Consider the following 22,050-nt stretch of genomic DNA (forward strand, 5'->3'; position numbering starts at 1 on the left):
TTCTCCATGTCTTTGTTGTCCTCAGTACAATGGCTGTAGTGTACATACAGGGTGATATGATGGTGGCCCCGGAGTTAGTTAGCAGTGCCCCATCTGTGCCGATCTCCCTTGTACTCTGACTTCAGCCTCCTCTCTGCTTACTATATGTATCTGTTCCATCACCTCTCTCTATCTAGCCGCCCTCTGATTGGCTGCTTTCTGTTTCTAGCCCCTGTCAGCCAATCACATTCGAGCACTGTTTTTCTCAGAAGCTCCGCAATAAAAAGGACCTGAATAAAGAGAAATGAGAAAACAACTCGGTCGGGCCCGAGAAGGACAAGGAGAGGCTGCGGCACCGGAACCGATCCGGTCCAAAGGCAAGTGAAGCAGCCCCGGGACCCGCACCGCCCGATATAACAAGAGAAAGGACCGGGCTGCCCAAGATCCCGGGCAGCATCCACTGTCATTACAGTCTACTACACCGGTAAGTGAGGCAGCGATCCTGCCGGGCATGTGCAGGTGACATCACGTAGTCATGACCGGGGAGCTGCTGCTGCTTCCTATACATTGTCCCTGCTATAGGAGATGCCGAGCGCCCTTATACTGAGTCACGGCTCAGCCACTGTGAACAGCTGGGCGACAATTACCTCAGCTCCTGCATGTCCGACCCGGCTCAATGGAGAATGGGGGGAGGTTAATGGGGTGTAACGTGCAAAGTTGCCGCAAAGAGATGCGACTATATTCTAGGCGGACATAATACTTGTATAGTGTATAATGTATCCCGCGCCATGTACTGATGGATTCCTGCACATTGTACTGTATCCTCCTCCTGTATACCGGCTGTATAGGATGATACAACACTTACTACTTCTATATACTTTGTGTGTACTGTGTATGTCCCTGTATACTGACCTTAGTATTTACACCTTGTATATCTGCACATTATACTGTATAGACTGACACACCACTTCACAGTACTTATATACCTCCCCTATATACCGGCTCTATAGACTGATACACTTCACGGTACTTAGTCTGTGTATACCTGCACTGTGTATATACCTCCCCTATATGCCGGCTGTATAGACTGCTACACATTACAGTACTTAGTCTTTGTATACCTGCACTGTATATATACCTCCCCTATATACCGGCTCTATAGACTGATACACTTCACGGTACTTAGTCTGTGTATACCTGCACTGTATATATACCTCCCCTATATACCGGCTCTATAGACTTATACACTTCGCGCTACTTAGTCTTTGTATACCTGCACTGTATATATATATATATATACCTCCCCTATATACCGGCTGTATAGACTGATACACTTCGCGCTGCTTAGTCTTTGTATACCTGCACTGTATATATATATATACCTCCCCTATATACCGGCTGTATAGACTGATACACTTCGCGCTGCTTAGTCTTTGTATACCTGCACTGTATATATATATATACCTCCCCTATATACCGGCTGTATAGACTGATACACTTCGCGCTGCTTAGTCTTTGTATACCTGCACTGTATATATATATATATATATACCTCCCCTATATACCGGGTGTATAGACTGACCCCAGGCTGCTGCTCCTATAGAGACCCTTATGTCAGCCGCTACCACCTCCTTGTCCCATAGCCCATTTCCTCAGTGTCCCATCCCCCCCTCCCCTGTATTGTTTTACTTCAGGTGCCTGACTCCTCGCACTGGCTGTATCTCTCCCATATCTCATTACTGACACCTCCGAACCTGCACGCCGTGGTGTGTCCGATGTCTCCCAGCAGTTCCCCTAGCTGCCCGTGGGCTGCAGAGCCCCTTGTCCCTCTCCTTCCACACCCCCTCCTCCGCCGTGCCCGTTCGCGCTCTCCCGTCTTCCCTCACGAGCACTTCTTCCGCAGAGCCGCAGTCTCGCGCCTGCCGGTTCAAACCGGCTGCTCTGACACCTGTTCCCTCCCTCCCTCACAGGGCTTCAACTCACCGACCAATGAAAGGAAACCTTAAGTTTTTGGCCGACCAATCCTTGATAGGGGGGCGGAGTTAGTGTCTACAGGAGCGCGCTTATTTGCTCATCTCTTCAGAGCCGGGCGCTAGTCGGGGAAGCCGGCTGCGGCCGGTCAGCTGTGAGGTGACAGCAGGGCGGTCCTACTGTGGCCAGCAGCTGAGCCGGCTTCTGTGCTGCTGTGGGAGCAGCGCTTCATATAAAGCCCAATAAAGTATATTACCAAGCTGTCATGGAGTCATTACCTCAGCACGGGCAGTCTTCTGTATGTCCTCACACTCACATAACATTGCTTATCCTACGGCTCCATTCACATCATCCATATGCCGTTCTCTCACGGACACATACACGACCGAGACCAGGGTGCTAGTGTGAACCTAACCTGAGTTATACGACCTTATTAAATATGGCTGCACCCTTGTACCAAACAAGCCAAAAATGCTGCGTTTCTGCAATGTGGGACCTCCGCCTAAAGTTCTGGGTTTATTCACAGTTCTACCGCCATCATCCAATAAAGCCGTCAGGGTTATGATATGACGTATCGGTTTGGGCAGTTAGTTTTTTTATTTTGTCATATTACTATTCCTACAAACATGCAAATAATCTTATAAAATAACTGCTATTATAATAGAAGAAAGTCTATGCATACACATGCTTATGGAGAGATATCAGAATAGATGGATGATAACGTATTGATCATGAAGAGACATTTCCTAGACTTTCCGGCAGTAATCACATTGAAGACCATTACAGTCATTCTTCCCCGTGTGAAATGGCTTATTATAGGAAACAGACAACTTTCAGCCGCTGTAGATAAGATAGGCTTAAAGTGGTATTCACATCTTAGACATTTATTGCATATCTGCCTCTGAGACTCTCCGCACATGTGGAGAACAGAGGTTCTGGGACCGAAGTTGCCAGGTGACTACCAGGAAGACAATGGTTGGAAAGGTGGTCACAACATGTGCATGTCCCTTTTCATTCTAATATATTAGTTCACACTAGTGTTGGGGTTTCCTTTCTTCAGGTCCTCTTGGGGACCCTAAAAAAAGGGAAACTGTATCCGCTTACAAAACAGTTACCGGTGGAGACCTGTGGACCCCCATAGGCTGAAATGGTTGTCTGCCAGGTTTCTGCCCAAAATCGGTGGAGAGAAAAGTCCTGCTTGCAGTCAGACTTAGGCCTCGTTCACATCTGCTTTGGGATCCTCATGAGGACTCCCCCGAACGGACTACCAAGCACAACTGCAAGTGGTATGCCAGTAAAGCACACGGACCCCATAGACTATAATGAGTTTCGTGTGCTTGCTGCCAGATCTCCACAGGGATCATGCGGACAGGAAAGAAGTTCACAATTTACTTTCCTGTCCGCATGTTTCGTGCGGGAAGCGCGGCAAGCACACGGATCCCATTACAGTCCATGACCCCCCCCCCCCGGACAGAATACCAGCGCAGATATGAACTAAGCATTCCAAGCATATATGTGTCTGCTTCTCCATTCATTCTGCTACTTGATGTGGCGATTACCTGATACATTTCTCCTCCTTGGAGAAATAAGACTCAGGGGTTCTCACATCAGATGCTTATGGCATACTCTATGGGTATTTCATAAATATCTTTAATGGAAAAACCATTGATCAATTTGCCAAAAACTAAAGCTGAGCTTACACATTAAATTAAAGTGGTTATCGAAGACCAAAATGAATGACCTATTCTTAGGATGGGTCATTAATGGTGCCATATAAATAAACAATAATTTGAGATCCTTGGGGGTCCAACATTACCCCTTATCGATCAGCTGTTCTCTACATAGTGGATGGAGCTGGAAGCAGACAGCGCCATATAATATGTAGTGACTGAGGCGCACTATTACAGTTTAGTTTCCTTTCATTTGAATAGAGTTGCAGTATTATACCAGTACACAGTGCTCATAGCTGATTGTTTCTGACTCATGCTTAAAGCAGATGATCGGTGTGGGGGGCTTAGCTAACCCCTTTAATTTGGTCTAACCATATGATTTTGGTGGAACAAGACAGCCATCTAATGTGTATAGAAGTGTCATGACTTCCCCAGACAACAGATCTCAGGGGGAAAAAAGCAACAGACATTGTATTTCAACATGCCCAATCTCTTTTCTTCATGGGAAACAATCCACCACCAAAAGTGTCAACAGCCTATTGAGAACAAAGGATCAGTGTGCTTAGTGTACATGTGTATTAGGTGGGGGGTTCGCTGTTGACTAAACAAGCATTCACTATCTAAGTTGTTTGGTGGATGAGCTGTTAGTATTAGAGTGTTTACCTGCTAATGGAGGGGTCAAAGAATGTTTGTCACTTTTTATATAATATTTGTAGAGCAATAAAGAGATCTCAGAATAGGAAGCAGATGGGTAGTGGATTCCTATCTTATCTGTATCCATGTTGTTTGTTGGTGAAGAATCTTTAAGGAAGCAGTTCAGTTATCTGATATCAATTTCATATCATCCTAAATCTTTACTCAAGGAACATCTCAAGGAACTAGATCTTTGCCCCTCTTAATATCAGAAAAGTGATAAGCCTGGCCTCACTAACCTGTTTCATTGCTTGCCTCCTGCATCTACTACTTGTGCTTTGTCTCTTTGGATGCCCATTTGATTGCATTGTATAAACAGGAGCTTGTTAGGTATGCATAGCTAAATGTAGAAGAATGGGAACGGTCACGGGTGGGAGCTTCTCATTTGGAAATGTGGGCCGGGTATATATCCAGGATGACTGAAGGTAGAATTATCAATGTAAAGAAGAACTTGCTATAACAGGCATCAGATAACATTGTTATTTCTGCAACATTGCAACAAGGGAAAATGAACAAAGATTTATTTTTTTCTTTTACAGGTTGACAATCACTAGAAGCAAAAAATGGCTCCTACTTTAGCTACAGCGCATCGGCGTCGGTGGTGGATGGCATGTACTGCAGTGGTTGAAAATCTGTTCTTTTCTGCAGTACTTCTAGGCTGGGGGTCTTTGCTGATCATGCTGAAATCTGAGGGGTTCTACTCTTACATGTGCAGCTATCCAGGTAAATATGATCCATTCTGTATAATTTATAACATGGCTTTCTGGTCTTCATTATTTTGAGAGGCACAGTGCTGTGTAATTTTGCCTGCACTACAGTCCAATTAAGGCTATGTTCACCTTTGCACAGGTGTGTCTGTTGTTCTGGTTCACCTGAGGACCAGAACAATGGACATTAAAATTATTATTAAAATAGCAGACACCAATGGAGCCCGACAGTCCCCATTGATTATAAGTAGATCATTGGGTGTCTATTAGAGATGAGCGAGTACTGTTCAGATCAGCCGATCCGAACAGCACGCTTGCATAGAAATGAATGGACGTAGCCGGTACGCGGGGGGTTAAGCGGCCGGCCGCCGTCAAAGCGGAAGTACCAGGTGCATCCATTCATTTCTATGGAGCGTGCTATTCGGAACGGCTGATCCGAACAGTACTCGCTCATCTCTAGTGTCTATTCTTTTAAACTGCAACTCCTGGATGAAAACATCATACTTATAGGACTTTTTTGTCCAGTGATTTTCAATGACACTCCATACAGAGACTCCGCCATGAATGTAGCCTAAGGTGTTGTCCCTTTAAAGACTTTTATATCATATCCACAGGATAGGAGATAGGTCCAATGCCTGGTACCCACGTGGACAGGAGATATAATTGTCTAATAGGACAACCTCTTTAATCTTAATGGCTGTCTAATATACAACCAGAAACTGTGTTATGAAATGTCATATAAAATGTTTCGCCAGTGACCAATATCCCACCACAGCTGTAATATATAGTTCAATATGCATATCCTTATACAACAGCAGTTTGTGTGATGTAATATAGACATAGAACTGGTTGCATGTTAAAATAATTAGCAATGCCTCCCCGATAGTCTCACTGGTATCTACAGGGTTATTGCTAATTGTCTTTAAGGTGCAGCCAGCTCTGTATCTATATTATATGATACTGGCAGGATATTGGTCACTGGCTATACATTCTATGTCACTAGGTTCACACCTACATCCTTCTTTCAGTTTGTCTGGTTTGTCACAGGACCAGAAGAGCAGAAAAACAGATACAATTGAATTTGTTAAATGAACAGATATGAATGCAGTCTGACAGATACCATTCATTATAATGGGGTCCGGTGGGTGTCTGTTTTTGCTAACTCAAACCATGGACACTGTGTCAGAGACTCTTGACACAGATGTGAACTCAGTCTATGATATTCCTTGACATAGTTTCTGACTATGGTTCTATATTAGACAGCTATTAAGATTAAGAACAAAAATTAGATTATCTGTATATTTCTGGCATCAGAACGAGCCCTATACTTTATTTCAATCATATAGATTCCCACCTATCACACATAAATGGCTTTCTTATTGATAGGCTTTCAGTGTTTAAAGTGGGTCTATCACAGTCCATAGTACATAGTCTGTCACAGTACATAGTAGCGGACATTATGCTGAGCATGGTAATACCTGTAGACCCTTTAGATGCACCAGAAACCTGCAAATGAGGTTCAAGTACGGGGTGTCAGGGTCTCTAAGGATTCTATATTTAGGTTAGAAAACTTGAAGATCTGGCAAACCTAACTGCACTTAAGCCTTATTTGCATATTTCTAAAAATGGCTTTTTCTAGGAAGTATTGGATTTATTGGAGTATCTAAAGGAAATGGCGCATCTATTGGTCCATCTAAAGGACTGCCAAAATTGTTGGGGTCAGCCAGTATTAACCTACTGCTTATGGTCAGTCTTAGCATTTTCAGATCATTTAGACAAATTTTTGAGCCATTATTTCATCTGCTAAGTTTTATACAGAGATCTGTGCTCTCTGAATGGGATGCATGATGGGTTGGGACTGGATGATCTGTATGTAGAGCTCACCCACTCAATGTGACAAATAGCTTCATTACTGTACAGTTGCTCAAGATAGTTTCTAAGGCATTAATGATTAGTTTAAGGATTTATGTGACATCAATGGGAGAGAATTGACTGAAGGAGCAGAATAACACTTCTGCATATGAGGTGCGTCATTGGTGCAGAATTCAAAAAACGCAGTTTTATTCATTCATTCATTCACTAATAGAGGCCTATAGTAAAGCAAAGTAATGTGACGTATGATACTTTATACCATGCTATACATATCAGGAAATGGAGATGAAATAACACAGCTGTAGACATAGTTACATAGTAAATCTGAAAAGAGTTGCATGAGGACACACTTACTTACTGGTACATATGCCAGGGCCAATTAGATGCACATTGCGGCAGTATTGTCTATACGGTTTGCAGTACAGATGGCCATTTCAATTACAAAGATTTGCTTTCCGGAGATCACCAGAGGGTTGTTGTACTGTCTTCAAAAGACTTCATCCATATAGGCTACTCCACAGACAGAATATTCATACACCTCTATGAACCCTCTTCCACTATTTTATGGTTGCAAAATATAGGTAATATTAGGCATAATATATATTGTGAATGTAGAGAATATGTTAATAATACAATGGAGATGCAGTATTACATAGGCTAGGTCCACTTGAGACTGATTGTTTTCTCTAGCTGACATAGGGATCCCGGAGTATAGGTTTGTCCTCCTTTCACATGCATGTTTTGGCTAAGCTGAATGTATATGTGTATAGGGCACTTCAGAGGAGTAGCGATAAGGTGGTATGGGGCCGGAGGGTGTCGTGTAAGACTCATAGATGAAAGGAATTCCAAAAAGAGACTAACCATTAGGACTTTGTACTAGGAATTACACAGGATTTACTGCTTATTAAAAATAGAAAAATTTGGAATCATCTTCCTCCAGGGGCAGTCCTGTTTCTAGAGCCTACAAGGCCCAGTAGACGTTTGAGGCAAATCTAATGTCTATGACCACCTTGAGAATCAATATGAGCTGTTGCTAGATGTATTTTTTAGAAGCTGTCTCGCTATCATGTAAGCCATTAGCTAGTACAGAAGCCAGATGGATATTGTTTGCCACAAGGGATAGTACATGGCTTAATCGCTGAGCTCTCATTGCTCTGTTTGCCAAGTGATGCTTGTATTCTGCTGCTATGTACACATACAAAGAGACAATTGTTCATTTATTTATCAAATCATCAATACCTGTGGACACACACACACTATGATCTGGGTCATCTATATCTTGCTTGTATATACAGTATATGTCCAGTGAGTTTTTGAGCCTCCTTGGTTTCTGGGATCAATACTGAATACTGTTAGTTATGGAAATGCAAAGAGAAGCTCATAGGATAATGGATGGACACAGAAAATTACACAATTGGTTCTGGTCTGCAGTCGTCTGTTATCACTAAGCATGCTCCATTAGATTAATTCTGCCGGCCAATTGCATCTCTGTATGACGTAATCGTGTAACTAGCCTTCTCTAGTTCCTTTGTAACACTATGGCCTGGATGTATGGCAAATAGAGTGATTTAAAGTGGTAGCATGCTATTAATAAATATGATTTTATATGTGTTGTGCTATGCTGGAAAATGCTCTTGACATGTACACCATATGCCTTTCATTATTCACTACAAGAAATGCTGTTAAATCACAGTTTTTACGAGGGAAATTGATGTAACTGTATTGCATATATAGTTGTACTGTATATGTTAGGACTGTAGATTGTGAGATTTTGCAATATACATTCCTAATACAATGAAGTACATTACCTAGATGTTAGTGGGGTTGGCCCCTAACAACATGTATTTCCTATTCAAAGGATAGGTAGTAAGTATATGATTGCTGGGTGTCTGACTAGTGGGTCCCCCACCATCACAAGAATGGAGGTGTCTGAGTTCCTTGGGTAAATGAAGCAGTATGCTTTAGTCCCATAACAGTGATGCTTGTGCATTACCATGTAATTCATACAGGAGACTGAAGGCTTTCCGGTCTCCTGATAGGTGGGGGTCCTAGAAGTCACAGCATATATATATTCCCTGTGCTGTGCTGTGGTTAGGTGATAAATGTTGTTCATGGACCACCCCTTTAATTATGTAGTTATAGTATTTGTAGTACAGGTACACTTTGAAGCTCTAAGTTTAGCACGACTACACATAATATACCGTAGTACAGCACATCTTCTCCATAATTAACCTTCGCGCTTATTATAGTGACTGTGGTTATAAGAACCTCTTTATACTATTGTCAGCAGATGTATTTGAAGCTAGGTTAGTTGAAGACACAAGCATTCTCCTGTATGTCAGGTCACGGTAGAGCTGGGTAATTATACCTCCAGCTTTTTAATAGATTCGGTCAGGAGATTTGTGTCTCGTGAGTCAGTTACTTATAGTAGGTGAACTAGTGTGAAAGTGATGATCTTAAAGCCGCAGTTTCTTTATGTTGCTGTCTTTTGTCTTGTAACAGTTTTAGAAAATATTCAGATTGCCAGGTCACTTAAGAAACCAAGCTTACATTTACTTTGTGAATTCTTGTCACAGTAACACATGGGACAGAGTTATTAAAACTGTCTTAGACTAAGGACCCGTGCACACAATGTAACGCGGTGCTCATTCTGACACGTAAACTCGATTCAGAGTCAGCGCTTTAAAACAGAATCCTATTGACTTCAATGGGTTCTGTTTAACGCGCGTAACACATTGAAATCAATGGGTTAAAAAGCCACCCATTGATTTCAATGTGTAGCATGTGTAAGACGGAACCCATTGAAGTCAATGGGATTCTGTTTTGAAGCGCTGACTCTGAATCGAGTTTACGTGTCAGAATGAGCACCGCGTTACATCGTGTGCACGGCCCCTAAGGCTACATAGTGCGATAATGCAGCCATTCTGGTTGTTGGAAATGCAGCAACCCCCCCCCCCCCCCCAAAAAAAAAAAAAAAAAGCTACATTTTACAGAACCTTTCATAGATAGCTTGTCCTTGCCATGTATGAATGGAAGTCCTTATAGATGGCTGCCATGTATTGCTGCATTTCCATTGCAGTGGTTGATATGTTTGGCAGGATAAAGCTACCACAGTGCCCTTTAAGGGTCCATTCACACGGAGGAAAATGGTGAGGAATATGGTGTGGAATTTCAGCGCTGAAAAAAAAGCTTCCCATTGAAGGCAATGGGTTCCTCTTTCTGCTAGCAGAACCCAATGAAGGCAATGGGAGGCTTTTCAGTGCTGAAATTCCACACCAAATTCCTCACCATTTTCCTCCGTGTGAATGGACACTAAGGCTAACTTTTATAGTTTTTTTTGGGAAAAAAGATAAAGTATATTTTCTCTATATGTCTGAGCAAAGAGCCGCTGAGAAGAGCTGGTGGAGTCTACATGACAATGTATTTCATGGTGGTATATACACTGTAATACAACATTTTGCCTGCAATGATTTATCATGGGTTAGCCTTGTTTTCTTATATCACTAAAGCCCAGTGCTCAAATCTGACCTAAGCTGAATATGTTCATGTTCTTCCCTTGTTTGCATTTTACTTCATTTTCCTTCCATTCTCCAATCCATTACTGTTCTCTTTTATAAACCAGCTTTGGTTGGATGGACTGTTGTGTAAAATTACTATATATTTAATACTTGGCTTTGGATGTGCATGTGGATCCATTCCCCATGTATAATTTAATGATTTATTTTACCTTTATGACATTGAAACTAACATGGCCCTAGTAATAATTTCATCCGCCAGCAGTTATGTGACTTGCTTATGTCGGAAACCTTTACACTCTGTCCCACGTCAAATTTATTTCATTAGCATTTGACTTTACCACACGGGCAGAGGGCAAGAACATTTCTCCTACTTTAGCAATCCAGTAAGTAATTCAGGCAACGCCTCAGCCATAATGTGCTCTAAAAGCTGCTGCCACAGGCAAGAAATTGAGTAGATGTAGCATAAAAAATGGGTTATGAAAGAAGGACTCTGATCACATCTACATGTAGTCGTGCTATCTTTAATCAGTCCAGAAACAGCATCTCAGCACTCCTGGAACTGCCCTTTGGACCACAGAGTAAATCTCAGATGTCTGTCCATGCAGCGCCCAGATCTGCTGAGTATTCCACTGAACTTTGGCTGGCAAGGCGCAGTCAGTTTCATCCAAGTCTTTCTGTTCAGTATGTGGAAACATGAATCAGATCATTAAAGTGACTGGGTCTCCCGATACCACTAACACATTTTATAGTGCTCAAGAACGCATGGCACATTTATCTTTATGGCATAAGCTATTCTAAATCCATACAGCTTATACATGCAGCATTGTGGATACTTCAAAAGAAGAACGATGACTACAATAAATGGTCTAATGATGGCCATAGACATTAGATTAATGTCAACATGATCTGTCCACAATGTAATGAGTATGTGACCCTACCAAGCGCACCCGAATGCCAGATGTCAATGAAACTGAAATCTAACATGCCCAAATCCTTCATTTCTGTTGGGAGATTATCGTCAGATCCCACTATAATTGTCCAACAAATATTTAATATCCATAAATATGTTTGCCCTTGGGACCAACACCTTTCTCCGAACTAGGGCTCCCCTGTCCTCCTTGTTTCAGCAGGCAGTACAGGGTACTAGGTATAGGTGGGGATCACAGACATCTACAGGTGGGGATAAAACTGACCATACACTTTAGATAGTTATTGAACACACAGCTATTCCTCCCATCAGTGGAAAAGTCAAACACTCCCATAAACAATAGGTAGGCGGCCAAAATAGCACCAAATAGACCATTTGGTCTATCATTAATCAAATCTGACTCTGACCACTTTTACTCTTTATGGTTTTATTGAAGGTTTGAAGGGCCATTAGAAGCCCAGTAGTAACTAGATACATGTATTATAGTACTATGATTATTGTTGCATGGAATGTATATTTTCTTAGTAGTGATACAAGTCTGTACATACACGAAATACCTGCATAAACTGTGATTTCCTAGAAATTGTTATCTGAAGGCACATATGCAGAAATTCCTGATATTGAGATAGAGAATGAACTTCTGCAGATGAAAGCTTATGCTGAGTGAACTTTGGTTTTGTAAGTATAAAGTAAAAAGTCAAGTTGCAATGATTATTTATACTTTATAGAAATGATATAGGTAATATTAGATGGAGTTGTCGCAGAAAATTCCCATTTTTGTATATTTCATGTCATGATCCTCGCAAGTAGGCACCTTTTTTCCCCCACAAACAACTCAGATTTTCATGAAAGTCACGTGCAATTTTGAGTTGTTCCGGTGTAATTGAACATTACAATAGATATATAAAGGGTATACTGGACTCCTTCTTTTGATGAATATATGCAGTTACTGTAGAAGCACAGTGATATAGGCTATAGACTGAGATATAGGATATGCACAGTGAAGTAGAACATGGACAGTAATATAGGCTATGGACACTGAAGTAGACTTTGGACAATGATATAGATCATGGACAATGATGTATTATATGGACAATGATATAGGTTGGACAGTGAAATATAGGCTATGTATGCAACATACCGTATATACTCGAGTATAAGCCGACCCGAATATAAGCCGACCCCCCTAATTTTACCACAAAAAACTGGGAAAACTTATTGACTCGAGTATAAGCCTAGGGGGGGAAATGCAGCAGCTACTGGAAAATTTCAAAAATTAAAAATGGTCAGAGTTTTTGGGTGCAGTAGGTGCTGGTGCTGGGGAGGGGGTGTTTTGGTTGTCTGTCTGCCATTTCCCTGAGCTTGAGGACTGTTTTTTCTTCCCCCACTTGGAATTCAGTCTGGCTGAATATAGGGTATCTGCAGTGCTCCTATTAACCCCTTCCCGACGGAACAGGAGCACTGCAGATACCCTATATTCAGTAGACCGGGCACTTTCAGACACAGGGATAATGTGTATGTGTTTCACAGTCATTTTCTACTTTTGTATGTTTTTTAGGAAAAGGAGTGTTTTAGAACTTTTATGTTTTTAAAATCTTCTTTTTTTTTTTTCTTTTGCACTATTTTATGGGAGATTCTATATTTTAATATTGTGGCTGGTCATAGACCCTCCCTCCTAAAAAAAAAAAAAAAAAAAAAAAAAAAAATAATTTTTTTTTTTGCTGACTCGAGTATAAGCCGAGGGGGCCTTTTTCAGCACAAAAACTGGGCTGAAAAATTCGGCTTATACTCGAGTATATACGGTACTTCTTCTATATACAGCTATTTCATTGTACAAATGTTTGCTTCATTTTTGTATTGTTTAGAGGAGCCTATAAGTAGGTTCCAATGAGACCGAAGAGACTGTAATATAATGTGTAGGGGAATCCCAAAGGAAACAGTTCGGCATAGTTAAATTTTAGCAAGCCCAAATCTTAGCCTGCCATAGGTATTCTTCCTTTGCCCAGTAAGCACAGCAGATGTGCACCTACCTCTTATGTTACTTGGTTAAGTGCTGACTAATATGCTGTTTGTAACATTGGGTACACACGTTACATATTTTTCTGTTTTGGGTGTCTACTGCTTAATGCTCAGCAAATATGCACTTGAGCTGCCCTTGTAAATTTCAGATCCCCAAGTCATCAAAATTGTAATCTTAACAAAAAGTCCATTTCTGTCAGCATTTATGGCAGATGATAACTGTTGAGTCACATAGCAACTGGAGGAACACTTCTTTATCGGTGTCCGAGGGCAAGTTTCAGCGGTTCTTCATTCTGCAGACAATGGCATTATTATACTTCCCATGTCCTGCTAGTTATGAGGAATGTGATCTTGAGAGCCAAGGTGATCTTCTCAAGAAAACTGGCACTCCTTTATGGGTCTATTGTGAGGACCTGTACACATTAATAAGTGTATCCCGAGGGTCCTATTATAGTATATAGAAACCACAAGACTGTACTTTTAGCATCCAGCCACCCAGTATATAAAAGTACACCACAAAAATAAAGAAGGAATACCATAGGAGACACTCTGTATCCCACTAGTACAATGCCATATGTCGCCGGCTTCTATCATACATTGTAAGTTTTGCTTGGCAGATATAGTTCCTATTATAGCGATATGATCAGAGCCTTACTTAACCAATACATCTACTTAGTGTGACCAGGGGCGTAACTACCGTGGTAGCAGCAGTAGCAGCTGCCACAGGGCCCGGTCCATTAGGGGGCCCGGTGACAGCCGCTACCGCTGCGTTTTTTTTTTTTTTTTTTAAAAGTCCGTTACGGGCCCCATTCACTTGCCGATCCTGGCTGGGCCGGGATCGGCAAGTGACACCGCGGGGCCCACAGAGGCTATCATTATACTCGGGGGTCTTTGCAGACCCCCGAGTATAATGATCGGCGCACCGGGAGGGGTAAGGTAACATAAAAAACAGTGTTACTTACCTCTCCGCGATCCTGCCAGGCCTCCGTCATTTGTGTCTGACGTCACATGACCCAGGCCAGCTTCCCGGGTCATGTGACATCTGACGTCATTAAAGCTGGACAAGAGCGGACAGGACAGCCGACAGGAACAGGTAAGCAACTGTCTCTGTTCTTTTAATGGTTTTAATCCCCCGGGTCTCCGATTATTATACTCTGGGGTCTTTTCAGACCCCAGAGTATAATAAATGTTTATAGGTGTCCACAGTGGGACATATGGGGACACTATGGGGGATAATACTGTGTGTGCAGGGGCACTATAGGGGTTAATAATACTGTGTGTGCATTGGACACTATAGGGGTTAATACTGTGTGTGCATTGGACACTATAGGGGTTAATAATACTGTGTGTGCAGGGGACACTATGGGGGATAATACTGTGTGCATTGGACACTATAGGGGTTAATACTGTGTGTAGGGGACACTATAGGGGTTAATACTGTGTGTGCATTGGAAACTATAGGGGTTAATAATACTGTGTGTGCAGGGGACACTATAGGGGTAAATACTGTGTGTGCAGGGGACACTATGGGGGATAATACTGTGTGCATTGGACACTATAGGGGTTAATACTGTGTGTGCATTGGACACTATAGGGGTTAATACTGTGTGTGCAGGGGACACTATAGGGGTTAATACTGTGTGTGCAGGGGACACTATAGGGGTTAATACTGTGTGTGCAGGGGACACTATAGGGGTTAATACTGTGTGTGCAGGGGACACTATTGGGGATAATACTGTGTGCAGGGCTTACTAAGGGACATAATAGAGTGCGGAGGAGGGGGTCAGTCGAGGTCTTCGGCATCGGTTTGGGGAGGGGGGGCCCCATGTCAAAAGTTCGCCACGGGGCCCCGCCATTCCTAGTTACGCCACTGAGTGTGACGTATTGTATTACCCTTCGAAAATCCGAAATACAGCTTTTATTTTTTTTTAAACTCTCACCCAGTGGAAACACCTTTGGTTGACATTTGCTGGCTATGCACTATAGTAAGTATTTGTCTCCAGGATAGAGTTCTGTAATATCTAAACCCTTCATTGTTCTCTCCATTTTAGGAGGACAATTCAGATGCAGAGTAGTAGGAATCGTCCTCTCAGGAGAGCATTCATTGCATCCATTACTTGTGCATGCATAGCAAAGAATGACATTGAGAACCATTGTATAGTGTACTATGCATTTCAGTAACTGTAACCTTCCACATTTAGCGTACCCTTTAAGCATGTAAAGTAGAATCTATAAAGGTAAATAAGTGCGACATTGTAATGCAATACTTCTACTGTTCCCAAAAAGCAGTTTTAACACATGGTATGTTTCCCTGCCAGCTGCCTTGCAGTATGGGACTAGGACACTACCTAACAATGAGAGAGTGAATGTTACTGCAATCATTGTCCACATTATCAGTAATTACAGACCAGCCATGCCATTAGCACATTACTGTACATTACTGTGGCTGCTGTGCTAGGGAGGGGGCTAGCATCTAACAAGCAAACAGCAGTCACTCATTAGACAAAATGTTCTTGCAATGTGTCAAGCACTAAGGTAATTTAAAGAGGACCTTTCACCACTTTTGGGCACATGCAGTGTTATATACTGCTGGAAAGCTGACAGTGCGCTGAATTCAGCACACTATCGGCTTTCCCGATCTGTGCCCGCTGTACAGAGCTTACGGTGCCGGTACCGTAGTGCTCTATGGTCAGAAGGGCGTTTCTGACCATTAGCCAGAGACGTCCTTCTGCCTCGCGGCGCCTATCGCGCTGTGCTGTGGAGCGGGGAGGAACGCCCCCCTCCCCCTCCTGATAATACTCGTCTGTGGACGAGCGCTGTGAGCAGAGGGAGGGGGGCGTTCCTCCCCGCTCCACAGCACAGCGCGATTGGCGCCGCGAGGCAGAAGGACGTTCCTGGCTAATGGTCAGAAACGCCCTTCTGACCATAGAGCACTACGGTACCGGCACCGTAAGCTTTGTACACCGGGCACAGATCGGGAAAGCCGACAGTGCGCTGAATTCAGCGCACTGTCAGCTTTCCAGCAGTATATAACACTGCATGTGCCCAAAAGTGGTGAAAGGTCCTCTTTAAGAATAGGGATCATACAGTATATCCCTATGGCAGTGGTTCTTAACCTTGTTTGAGGTACCGAACCCACCAGTTTCATATGCATATTCACCGAACTCTTCTTTAGTGATAAATCAAAAATGATTTATTTCCAAATTCAAGACATAGGTATATGGTTTTTTTACTGGTACACAACATGAACCGTGCATATGGCCTAGGGTTCGATCGAACCCTGGATAAGAACCACTGCCCTATGGGGAACACATTCATTGATATCATACTAAAGTTGGGTCCTTTTTCATGCTACTTGCTACATTCTTTTCCTTTATTTTTTTTTTGTTTTCCACCAGCTCATGAAAGTAACTAATACACAAACAGATGAACCTATTTCAAGGGCTAAGGAGTCAGAGGATCAGTTTCAGATGGAGTCAGAGTTGGAGAAAAGTTACTAATTCCAACTCCAGGTTCCAGGTTGGGCTGGCTGTGGTAAAATAGGAGCTGCAGTAGGTGGTTTTGCCTACCGACAACACAGCTCTGGCTGTTTGTATCATGTGTACTGTGCTTTATACAGCAAAAATCTGCAACCTAGCGGCTGTGTCTGTTGACTTGCAGAAGTCAAACAAATCAATAGATATCTAAAGCAGTCGTGCCAGTGCCTAAAGTAACTGCTGAAATGATAGAACTCTGCAGCTAGAGATTATGGCGCCTACTTGGGAACCAAGCCAAAAAATCCTGGTTGTTGTGAGCAACACCACTGCTTTATGTGCTCCAGTTTTCCCACATGACAGTAGTCAGATTTTATCAACTTCAGATTCCACTTAATCTAAATTTAGATGGAGACAACAACGTCTGTTTCCTCTTCGGTGAACTGCCAGCAAATGTATTCCTGAAACTGTACTTCGTAGGAGCAGGATGGTGATTCCTGACTGTGAGGTTCATGGAAATTTCTAAGGCCTGCAGTAGTTTCTGGACAATGAACTTCTTTATGACATTTTTTTTTCTTCACTTTTGGCAGATCATTTTAGTATCATGCATGCTCGGCCGCTTCCTGCTTCATATCTTCTATCAGCCAAACAGAAAAATATAAAACGTGACATCTCTGTGGCATTGTCAATTTGCCATGACCTTGTGCTTCTGAAATGGTACTTATGAACATGTAACTGGTGCATCAGACATGAAAGCTACAGCAAGTATAGCTGTTGGCATATAGATTTTATTCCTGGCTAAGATATATAAGATATATAACATGTATATCCATTGGGAAAGGAAACAGGAAATAGCAGGAAAGGATTTCAAAGCTAAACAGAGCCAGTGTGATAGGGCAGTTCCTATTTTCCTGGAAAATGACCCAGACTACAGAAGATGTGTACTCTAATTTCTGGAACATGAGTACTCTGTGTAAGCCTTTGCAGCTTAGCACGCTAGAGGTCACATGGTCTGCGCACAATGGCTGCCTATAATTTCAGGAGAATGGGAAAAAAATAATATAATCGCTCCCAGTGACTGCCAGTTGAGAGAAAACTTGACATTTACACTGTATTTTATAGTCAATGGGATTTCCATGTAAAGCAAAGGTCATGTAGGACCCTTCATTCCACATAAAGGGGTTTCCTGGGCTAAAAATATTGATGACCAATTCTTAAGATAGCTCACTAATATCAGATCTCTTGGGTTTTGACACCCAAGACCCCATAAGCTGTTCTCAACATCTAATACACAGAGAATGGAGCAGTAAGCAGGCAGCTCTGTCTGCTTCCTGCTCTATTCTCTGTGTATCAGCAGCTGAGAACAACTTACGGGGGACCTGGGTGTCAGAACCCAAGAGATCTGATATTAGTGAGCTACCTTAAGAATTGGTTATCCATATTTTTAGACCAGAAAAACCCTTTAATGGGAAGGGGGGGGGGTCTTGCATGATGTGCTTTACAGGGAAGTTTACCTTAAAGGGGTTTCCTACAAGTAATATTTATGACCTGTCCACGAGATAAATGTAAAATTTCCAGGGGTCTCACTGCTGATCTCTAGGGGCTCAGAGTCCTCCATTTAAACTCATCTTTAAGCTATATTTTAGTAGAGTTAAACAATTCTGCAGGCCCAGGATAGTTCCCTGACCCGACCATCTTCTGACCTAACAGACCTTGTACCCATTACATTTGCTTTGTCAGTTTTATCTACTCATAGTCTTTTTTTGGCTGCAAATTCACATTTAGCAGTTCTTTGTAACCATAGAGGTCAGATTCTAATTTATCCTTACACAGTAATAAAACTAACTGTGGTTACAGATTAACCAGAAGGTAATCCCAAATGTGAGGCACCATAGAAAACCATTCATTATTTTGTGTCAACAAGGCCAGTTTAACTAGTATATGGAATTGTTATTTCCATCCTGGGAATTTCTGTTCCTTTCGGATAACCTCACGCATTCAAGCAGATGCATATTATAGAACTAAATACTTATGGATTTATGAATAAAAAATAACATATTACACTTTCAGTTAGACTCTGTTCATACTTGTGCTATGGTTTCTGTTTCATACCATAACACATAGCCGCAACGTATGCATAACAGATAACACCAGGACCCAATGGGACCTATTGACTTACAGTCGGGTCCAGTTGGATTCCACCATGACTGCAAATTAGGCTCTGAGTGGAGAGTCCAATGTGGGTGTGAGCCGAGTGGCACTTGTACCTATCTATACAGTGATTATGATAATTATTCATTAACGCTTCCTAATTAAGTAGATTTGCTGTTCATTAGTTAAGTAATGAACATATTAATGAAGGTTATTATCATATGATAAGATGGATGCTATAGGAAAAACGTTAGGCCAGACAAGGGCATAGCTACAAACTTCTGGCAGGGCATGACGTGCCTCAGGTGCTGGCTGCCAGAGGAATGCCAAGAAGCCACTCTGCTTGGCCAGGTATTTACTTACAGGTGAAGGGAGGCCTAGCTACGATACTGGCCAAAGCATAAGGTACGACTGTGGAATAAGAAATCATAGCTATGTTATTCAGATTGCAGAATGTTTACTCAGTATTTGGAGCACATCATGTTTTAGAACAGGCTCTGTTTGATTTTGCAATGCGATATGTTCCCAAGTGTTAAAAACAAGCGAATATATCACGGTTCACAATAAACAATGACTGGCATATGAAAAACTGCAGAGGACACTGATGTACATTGTGTGCTGTGGTTACACCTCCGATTGCGTCACATAGAGGCTTATCCATGCCAGGCTTCGAAATTGGATTGCAAACTGTTTTATTGTGCAGAATATGAGCTCTAACGTTTGTGGGGGGTTCAGTCCACACATGGATAGTTCCTCACGATTATATATATGTGAACATCAGCTACAGAGTGGGGTGCGGAGAGGCAGGGGAGAGCTCTCCTTATGAGTACACAGCCAAATGGTGCTAGATGTATGTCATCTATGGCACCCTTCCACATGACGAAATATTACGCTGACAAATATTTTAAGATTTTTTTATTTTGCAGTTGCGTTCTGTTTGCAAGGGACTTCTTCTTAAACACCCTCATTATAATTTACCCAATAATGAATCTCTCATTGAAGGCCATCTTAGAATTCAATTCAATATGATTTTGTTGTAAAATCTATCGTCTTACTTTGTTTGTCAACCCATTTAATTCCACTCTACTACTGCTGCACTTCTTCGCTGCAGCTATAGGAGGCAAAACAGATTAGAAGAATACATGACTGACAAAGGAAGAAATTCCAGCAAAGAGATATTAAAAGGAAAGGTTACCAGCAATTACTTTTTTCCTTTTGGATCAAAGATCCCCTTTAATCACATGTCCTGGGATTGCTTCCTGCAATTGAACTTTTTCTTATCAATGTTACTTTAGCATCATCATTATTAGTATCTATTATTACCGTTATAAAACAATTAGATCATTTTCTGAGAACTATTGCAAGGCTAGGCTGCATGTAGTCACATAGAATGTCAGTCTGCATTCACACTGGGAGCAAGCTATGATACCCTGCAGACACTTCTGCTGAAGGGGTTCCCTCAGATAGCTTGTGACTGCCCCAAATCTTAATTTATATAACTGTTACCCCTCGTTCACATCTGCACACACAACATGTAGGCCAGTTTAGCCTGAATATTCTTCCCCAGTGTTTGATATTTGTATACGGTATGGCGCTATATCATATGGGACAAGGAGCAGTAGAAGATAATACATTGGGAACCATCCAACACAAGGCTAGCCTGTAGGAGTCACATTGGCACAATGTATTTGTATAAGGCTCCAGCCTTGAAGATAACTCAGATGGGTTATGAATCTCGGCTGTGAAATTACATATTGATATCTTAGTGAAGGATTCATTTACATATCAATTATTATCCTTCGTAATACAGACAGACCCTCCTCTGTTTTGGGAACTGAGCCAGAATCCTTCAAAACAGTCTGGATGTGTCGAGGACACAGGCTAAGACCTTCTGCGGATAGAAAGACCTCTGATCCATTCCAGAGCTAAATCAGACTTGTTTACTGTCAACTTGTGCCCACACTTCCTCAAGACTGTCTACAGTACTCCTTAACACCCAGGCCAGCCGGTAATTGCAGCATAAGGGACATAAGGGTGATTTACCATTAGTAGCAGAGATAGTCAATAGCAAGTGCCGCCATATTGTATTGTCTTCTTACATATATGGCCTGACACCCTTGGTTGCTTATCTTGACCCTTCACCCACATCTGTTTCCTGTTATCTTATCCCTGTTCTGCTGAAGACACATAGACAAGATAGACAAGGGGGAAGGGGAGAAAGTAGATAGTCTTTGTGTGCTTCTTCAGTAATTATTAACATACCTCCTGCAGTATGGCCGTATTATCTGCAGGACTAAATGGCCTTTTTTTTTTCTTTTTTTTTCCTTCTTCTATTATTATTTATTTCAATTTTTTCTAGCTTTAGCACAGTTTTGGAAAGCACATGTACAAAGTATCATCTTGGTTTATACATATGAGTATCTAAGTATTTCATACTAGTCTAGGAATAATTCCTAGAACTGCCTTTTTTAATTAAAAAAAAAACCAATTTGCAAAGACTAAAGCTAACCATATTATTTATTTTGCTCAGTTGTATAGCGCCAACATGTTGTACGGCACTTTACAAATATTGTCAATAAGGGCTAGTTCACATGGGGCAAGAGGGTGCGGATTTTGACGCCAAATCCACCTCAAAATCTGCCTCCTCACAATAGATGTCTATGCAGACCACTAGCATTTTTCTTGCGCTAGCGGTGTGTTCCCGCTCGCACAAAAAAGAATCGAGCTACCCTTTCTTCAGGCAGATTCCGCGGCTGATTCAGCCCCAGCGTCCGCCTCGCGACACCACCCTCTGGACTAGCCCCATTCATTTGGGCCTAATCCGGAGCAGAAAGACGCAACGGAATGTGTTCACGCGGAGCCCCATGTGAACTAGCCCTAACTGTCCCATATAGGGCTCACAATTTACTGTACATTACCTATCAGTGTGTCTTTGGAGTGTGAGAGGAAACCGGAGTACCCAGGAAACTCACGCAAACATGGACTTCAACCTGTTTAAAGGACACAATTGAGCTGAGTGTGCATGTGCATGGAGAGGATGGAAGAATTGGCTGACGGACAGCTATCTGA

The 22,050-nt window shown here is 42.1% G+C and overlaps 1 protein-coding gene across 1 annotated transcript in view; it reads left to right on the plus strand.

Annotated features, from left to right (window-relative positions):
• Window positions 1-272: 272 nt before the first annotated feature.
• The window catches only part of SLC43A2 (solute carrier family 43 member 2), a 48,586-nt gene continuing 26,808 nt past the window's right edge, over window positions 273-22,050 (plus strand). Inside the window, exons 1-2 of the mRNA XM_075263935.1 lie at window positions 273-463; window positions 4,853-5,036. Coding sequence (XP_075120036.1) covers window positions 4,877-5,036 — 160 coding nt within the window. The 5' untranslated portion in view covers window positions 273-463; window positions 4,853-4,876. The remainder of the gene's footprint in view (window positions 464-4,852; window positions 5,037-22,050) is intronic.

This window comes from Leptodactylus fuscus, chromosome 2 (assembly GCF_031893055.1).
Source record: "Leptodactylus fuscus isolate aLepFus1 chromosome 2, aLepFus1.hap2, whole genome shotgun sequence".
Classification (NCBI taxonomy): Eukaryota; Metazoa; Chordata; class Amphibia; order Anura; family Leptodactylidae; genus Leptodactylus; species Leptodactylus fuscus.